At 34.1% G+C, this 8,165-nt stretch overlaps 1 protein-coding gene across 1 annotated transcript in view; it reads left to right on the plus strand.

The window, feature by feature from the left end:
• Positions 1-7,939, plus strand: part of LOC128554671 (NADPH--cytochrome P450 reductase-like) — a gene marked incomplete at its 3' end in the record, with an annotated part of 32,622 nt that extends 24,683 nt beyond the window's left edge. Inside the window, exons 3-4 of the mRNA XM_053535979.1 lie at positions 6,655-6,712; positions 7,811-7,939. Coding sequence (XP_053391954.1) covers positions 6,655-6,712; positions 7,811-7,939 — 187 coding nt within the window. The remainder of the gene's footprint in view (positions 1-6,654; positions 6,713-7,810) is intronic.
• Positions 7,940-8,165: the final 226 nt, after the last annotated feature.

The raw sequence follows: 8,165 nt of genomic DNA on the forward strand, positions 1-8,165 counted from the left end.
GTAAATATGACAAAAGCTGCATTCCTAACTAATATGCTGCTGAAAGTTTTGAATAGAATAATTAAACCTGTTTGAACATTAGTGCAAAAGCCATCTATTTTCAAATTAAGTTGCATTTTTTACCTTCGCCATTGTTCGTAAACATCGTGTATAACACCTTCGGAGTAGATCGCCAGTTTTTCTGGTCGCGCTAATTACGAGTGTCACCATAACATTTTACTGCTTTGAAAACCAAGTGTGAATTTGAAAACAAACAATTATCACCATTCTGCACTGTATACATGTACAAATTTACAGTATACCGATTAACACTGATCTAAACAGATGTAGATTTTATGTCATACTGTAGACCTGTGCATGTTTATTTGCAGGCCAGGTCGATTTCATTACGAATACCAGTCAGCCGCCAGCCATTTAGTATTGTAAAGTTTTTCACACTCTGATGGGCTGTTATAAGCCAGATTGCATAAATAGGCTTCATTCGCCATACCGTATTACATCGGAAATTGGTGTTTCAGATACCGTCAGTTGGTTATTTTAGCGCTGCTGATACTGCGCTAATACAAGTACGCGCTAATAAGTCAAATTACTCAATTTAAGGCGTTTCCGCTAAAATTTAGCTGGGCTAATATAAGTACACTTACAGTATCTTTTTGTGTGTAGTCAGATTTTAAAAATTTGTTTGCCAGGTTAAAAAATTTTAATGGTTAACAGAAGTCCTTCTAATAAGAAATGTTTACAAATTTATGTTGAATATTCTTGAGGAAGGGAAAATTTGAACCTTGAAAAGAAAAGTAAATATAAGAGGTGCTTACTTACCTAAATTTTTATTGAGTACATTCATGATGTAAAAAGGGAACTATATGATTATTTCATCACATTTACATAATGCCTTGTCATGCATTACATGATTGATAACTTTTAAAAGTACCAAATCACTTCCTAGTAGTGTGTGTGTACTGTACAGTCAAACACCGCTTGCTCAAACGTCTGTGGCACGAACATACTGGCTTAGTCAAGCAATTCTTATAGTCCCTGGGCTGTTTTGTTATATTCTATCTTTAGATACTTTAAAAAACTCGAGTATTCTGCTGGGCTCTTTGCACAAGTGATCACTGTATTACTGTGCAATTCTTTAGAGCGAACACCACTGGTAAAAATGGAAATGTGTTTGTTGTGAACAGGTTGTTGCTTTTAGAGGTTAATTAAGAAATTTAGTAAGAATTTGTCTAATTAGAGAGAAAATAGAGAGGTTGTGATTTTATGAATTATACTTGTAAATCTAGGTAAAACTTTACTTATGAAATTTCTGTCGGAAGTTTATACAACTGTATTTCAATATCCTGTATATAGCTCCCATTGGATGCAAAAAAAATATTCAGTGGTGGGACTTAAATCAAATATGATGTCAGAAGTCAAGTAACATTATGGCGTCACAATATGTCAAGAAGTTAGGTGTTTCAAACCAGATTGCAGTCATTTTTTTTCTAAAATTATACATAGTCAGTTTTGGTAGATATTATAACAAAAAATAAAAAGGGTCATTAAAGCAGTACCTTGATGTGCACTGGTGCATTTGACTGTCATGGATTTTGCCAGGCCAGATCACACTTGGCACAAGCACTTTGTGGGATCAAGGTCAGCTATATTACAGTCAACAACATTGCTGTTCAAGGTACTTTTCTAGTAACACTTCTATACTTTCTATCTGAATAAACGCTGGATATAATTTGTCTGATGTGGCTCTACACATTAAACACTTTTAAATATATGTACATTTTGACTAGCACTGTTTAATTGTAAGGGTCTAACTTTTACCACAGTGACTTCAGATTGAGTTATTTATTAGGACTGGGACGATTACTCGGTTAATCGGATCCGATTCGATTACTAGGTGAAACCGGTTTCAATTTTGCAAAACCGCTTATCGCTCTCAGACAATAAACATCACAATTTGTACTTTATCTTTATACATTTCTTTGACTAGCACATAGCCCTGCGGTATATTTCCGCTAAAACTCATTGAACATAGTCGATAGTCGCGAATTTGTCTGTCGTGATAGGTGTAAAATAAAATACACCAAAATATGACTTATTTATTATCACAATGTTTGCAAAGGATAAAGTTTTTAAGTTCCAAATGTAATCAGCTGCTGGAAGTACCTTAAGGTATTTCCGCAAATTGAAATTAGAAATCCATGTGAAAAATCAGAAACCTCGAAACAGCTTTCGAAATGCAAGGATACAAAAAATATATGATAAAAATTGAAAAGATATATCTGTAGGTAAACTTGCGAGCATGAAAGCTACGCTGAATCCTATCTCCACAGTGCTTTGGAAGAAAATGAGTGAACATTTTTGGTGCAAAATTTCGGTATCGTATGCAACCTAAATTGTTATAAAACATTTATTTTCAAATCAAAGAAATGCCAAAATAGTGCATACGAGCGTTACTTTTTCAAGAAAATGTTGTTAAACATTCTAATGCGCAAAACACTTGCACAGTTTTTCTAAAATATTTTGCCGCCATGTTTTTTTCAAGGAATAAAATATATGATTGTTCTTTTACCTGAGATTCCTTACTGAAATATGTATGTCTCCTTATTCATGGTTAGAGATATCCATTTAGTATAGTTTTTCACTGTCCGATCTCCTTAATCTGTTACCGATCCTTCACATTTAAAGAATAAACGTAATGTGTAATGATAGTTTTTCGCTTTACACACCTCCCTTGGACAAGAAAGCCGTTTCACTTAAAATTTGTAAGCATCCGCTGACAAAATATTACTGAAAGATCGAAACTTTTTCTAAAATAAAGTTGAATTTTAATCATTTTCAAAAACTGGAAATATTACACATTGTGTTGAATTTATAAATAAAACAAAAATCCCCAAAATAAACCATTTTAGATATTTTCCGGGAACTATACGTTTCAGCCGAACAACGCATTTCAAGATGACACAAAACTGATTTCTCTTCGTAAACAATGTCAAAGTTCACCTGAGGAACATTGCAAAAAAAGTAAAAGTGCTTAATTGTTTCAGTTTTACGTTCTGTAGAAAACAATCAACTTTCAACTTTAAATGCATAGATGTTCTATAATTATTCCAATATAAAAAACCGTCCGATCTTTTCCGTGAGAAATAAAACGAAGCAAATTTAACTATTTGTTTACACTTCAACCATGTGAAATTAAAGGCATGTATTATCACGAGACTCCCGTACATTTTGAACCTCGTGGTGAATAAACTGAATTTACTTTAAAGTATGGTGTCTCAGCTGAGCCACTTATTTGTTAATTTCAGAAAACATACAATAAAGAAGTGTTTACGAGATTATGCAGATGTACGAATATTTACTACTTTACTTTGTATTAACGATGATAGAAAACAAGTGTGCACTCGGCAAACAGCAAGTCTGTTATTTTCAGGTGTATACTGAACACTGATCCCAATGTTCGTAATTTTCAGATAAAGAACTCGTCCTTGGTTTCGTAGATAGTCTTAGTACTGAACCGCTGCTTCCGCTGTCAACACCGCAGTAACCACTAATGTAAAGTCAGTGTCCATTCTGTCTATGCCGGAATTTCAATACACATTTATTTTAGGGATAATACACGCTATTTTGTGTGTATTAACGTCTGCAGAAGCCCGCTGGATTGTTTGTGACTGAGACCGAAGGTCGCTATTCTTGCATAAAAATATATTTCACGACAATTTATGTATTGTTTTCATATGTGATGACTTAACGATTCCGGTACATTTTTACTTACCATTCCAGTTGTTCTTGGAAACAGTAAACATGTTTTAAATATCCGTATCCAGGGCCTGGAAATAAACAACACTTTCAAAAGCACATCCTGAAGGGTTTTAAGCGATTTTTATCTCTCATTATTACAATATAAAATTATTGATAATTGTTCATATCAGTTCACAATTTGTTGGACTCGATCACAATTTTAAGAATAATAACTTTACATTCGAGTTATATTGGAGTACGGATGAGTACGAACGTAGTGTCATATTTCCAAGCTGGTTATATAATTTCTTCGAGAAATTAGATCAAACATACTGTCAGACTGATACTTATCAAAATCATAAATTTAATACCTAAAAACAAAGAATCGCACAGGTAAATACGCAATTCTTTAAAATTCACGGTTGTCTACAAAAATATGAATTGACGCAGTGTTAAAAGGGGTGGGGGGGGGGGGGGTGGGCAGCGTATTCGTTAGTTACTGATACAGTAAAACATTCTATGGTTTAGATTGCATATTTAATGCTTCAAGTAGACGTTTTTATCAAAGAAAAAGACGCAGATACTAGATGTCAATCTGCGCAGAATTACATATATGTCCCTGGGAAAGCATTTTTAAAAATAAAAAACGGGTATTACCAGCACGTGAATTACCTTGTTTGCACACAATTTTTCTCCCGTTAATACATGGGCGGATCCAGTGAAAAAAAAAAGTTTTTATGCAGGAATATCAGTTTAAATCTATGAAAGTGTGAATAATCATTAGGTTATCTATTGTATACAAATTGTAATACCTCCTAACATATTTGGCTGCACATTTTTTTCTGCGATTTATTAAATGCTGCATAAGTTCTTATATTGTATAAAAAGTCGAAAGATTAAAATTGGCAAGTTTACGACGCATGAAACCTCTAAGGAATCATTATACACATCGAACTTGTCCCCCCGACCAGTATACGGAAATACTGTGGCCAAATGTTTCAAGATTGTCTAAAAATATTTGCATATATCGTGATAACGCAAATATTGCGATTGTTTTTATAACTTATAAATATACAATCACGTATGTGTGAGAAAGTTACGTTAAGTAATTTCGGTAGTTACCGCAGGAAGTGCCGAAAATTCCATTTCCACCAAATTTTCCGTGAGATAAGCAGCGCGTTAGTACATAAATTCCACAATAGTAAATTAAAATTTTCTTATACTTGCACAATCCTTGAAAAGAATTTTGGATCGTTGCCAAATCTTGTTCACAATAAGTCTGAGACTTCTTACAATTTTAGGCAGTTTGGTACGCCATACATAGAAAAATCATTGTCCGCACATTGCACTACTTTTATGTATGCTGAAAATAGCAATATGTACAGATTTATTTTCCTTTTTAGTACATGAGGTAGTCAGATTTAAAAACAGATTTTGTACTAAGTTTAGTTCTATTCGGTAAGACAATTCTCCTATGCACTAACTGAAACGTTGAACTAACTTTTGCCATTCATGAATTTTTAATAAAGTATTTTGAAAGGATTTATAAATCTAACCAAAAATTTGGAAAAATACAGGTAAAATATCTTCTTTGTTTATTTCCAAATTTTAGTTTTACTTTTTATACAGCTACTTTTACTTCAGATCTTGCAAACTGAGCTGTTTTTGTACTCTGGAACAGCTGCATTTGAAAGCTTTTGTTCACTATATTTTCACACCTCAAATGAAGGACACTCTAAATTCAAGATGGCGGAAGTACCTTAATTGATACCGTCGTCAGGAAAGAAAACAGCATTTTCAATATGGTGGCCGATTAACCGGTTCGATTCGATTTCATACAAAAGATTAACCGGTTTCAAAATTTTGAAATCGTCCCAGCCCTACTATTTATTTAATAAAGATGTTTATTTGTTGAAATATAGAATAGAATCTACACCAACATCAACTTGATGCAGGTATTGAGTGTTCAACATACTGACTAAAGGTTAGGGTTAGGTTTAACATAGCTCCATTAGTGAACATTTAATGGGTGCATACACTTAATGTGGGAGACTTGATGCACTCTGACCATAGAATCTTTCAGGTGCATAATTATGCCCTTACAACTAATACAAGTGTATAATTATTGCAGCCTCTCTAATGCCTGTCTTTGTTAGGAGATTATCACTCTTCAGAGACCTGTATCAGTTACACAAGTTACATTGTATTGGTATAATAAGATGACAATATTGGTGTCGCATAAATCGAAAATAGAATAATCCATCAATAATGATAGATAGATACGGTAGTATGTCGTGGATTGAATAATAAAATAAAATTACCTAAACATTTCAGAGTTGGTCTTTTTAATATCTTTCTTGTTATAATAAGCAGTTGACAAGCTTTAGTATCAGTTAACTTTTAAGCTTCAATTCCAGATGAAAAAGAGTTCGAGATACCAGAAATTTTTATGTTTTGGGGTAGTGGTGGAAATGGCTGTTAGGAGGTTTAAATTTTGCTATAATAATAAAAACAATGTTTTTCAAAAAAAAAAAGTTATTTTCGAAAAGTAAGTGACTTAAATGCACATTTTTTGTGGGGGGGGGGGTGGTACTGGGTACTGTAAGATAAAAAAATTTTGCAAGGGTTTTATTTTCTTCAAATTTGCTAATTGTCCATATCTGTAAATAACAGAGAAAGTGTGTTAGCTGTTTTATAAATAAAAGTAAATAGTCTTGAATATTGTTTTAGAAATGGCAAACTTTTAGCTTCTTAAATTCTGAAGTGAAATTAACTTGTAATGGGACAGGTATAAAGAGTTTTTGGGAAATAGGAAATTACCATTGATATTATAGGGTTTATCAAAGAAGCATTTTGTGATCTTTTTAATAGTTACGTTTAATTTATTTATGACATTTCTATTTTGTATTATTTCAGGCCATTAGCGCGAAGTTCCTCATACGATCCCAGCTTTATCAATAAAATGAAGAATTCTGTAAGTGCAGTTCAAATAATCTTTCCAGATTTAAATTTTCTTTAAATATTGAAATATTGAATAGAGCAGACATTATCATTATGTAAACATTCACAAGATTTGTATTTGAATTCATTCGGTACTGAGATTTAGTGATAATTATATGTATTCACATGATTGTAATGTTTACCATATGGTGTAGGAATATTAAGCATAAAGTTATACTTTGACTAGACCTTTTTATACGCCCGAAGGGACTATTATGTTATGACACTGGTGGCCGTCTGTCTGTCGGCCTGTTAACAATTTCGTGTCTGCTCTGTAACTCTTGAACCCCTTGAAAGATTTTGAAGACACTTGACAGAAATGTTCACCACATCGAGACGACGTGCAGAGCACATGTTTTGGATGGCTGGCTTCAAGATCAAGGCCACACTTAGGGTCAAAGGTCATATGACTTTGTTTTGTGACCGCTCTGTAACTCTTGAACTGCTTGAAGGATTTTAAAGAAACTTGGCACAAATGTTCACTACATCGAGATGACGTGCAGAGCGCATGTTTTGGATGGCTCGCTTCAAGGTCAATGTCACACTTGGGGGTCAAAGGTCATACCTTCGAGCATATATTGCTCCGCATTGCGGTGCTCTTGTTATACGCTTAAAACACACAAAAAATGAATCAGTCCTTCAGTGCTTTTTGCTCCACCTCCAATTATGTGGGGGAGGTTTGTCAGTTATTATTAATTAGTAAGGAATTTATCAATATTCTCTATTCAGTCATTGACTTACCTGCTTAGCTCAATAGGGTGAGGGCAGATCTATGGATCCCAGGGTCATGAGTTCGATCCCCGGGCAAGGCATTATGTTCTCTGTGACTATTTGACAAAAGACATTATGTCTGAAATCACTGGTTCTGCACCACAGTTCCTTGTGAATAAGTTGGTAGTTCCTTGAGGAGAACAGGTTACTACTGGTACAGAATGCAGGAACACTGTTTAAGTTAACTGCCAGCTTTACACAACTGAAATACTTTTCAACCCAGAACAAAGAAAATGTATTCTGTCAATGGAAGCAACATGGGTACATGTATATTCTTATTTTGTATCCTATCTTGGTACAGGGAAGGAATGTAGTGGTGTTCTATGGTTCCCAGACAGGGACAGCTGAGGAGTTTGCAGGTCGTCTAGCCAAGGACTGTGCTGGTTATGGTATGAAAGGCATGGTAGCAGATCCCGAGGAATGTGAAATGGTAAGGAAAATTCAACTACCTTGTGCAGTCTGTCTTTACTATGCAAACTGCATCAGGCAGTTAATAGTTACGCTTTAAAGGACCTTAGGGTAGTGTATAAAATAAAGAGGAGTAGGACAAAAAACTTTCCACAGCTATTCGAAGAGGTGATTAAACCGCTGCTACTGTTTTAACAGTTAATGGATTTTTGGATTTTCAAGGCAGATAAACCCTCTGAATGAAATTT

The sequence above is a fragment of the Mercenaria mercenaria genome, unplaced genomic scaffold, assembly GCF_021730395.1.
Source record: "Mercenaria mercenaria strain notata unplaced genomic scaffold, MADL_Memer_1 contig_623, whole genome shotgun sequence".
In the NCBI taxonomy this organism is placed as follows: domain Eukaryota; kingdom Metazoa; phylum Mollusca; class Bivalvia; order Venerida; family Veneridae; genus Mercenaria; species Mercenaria mercenaria.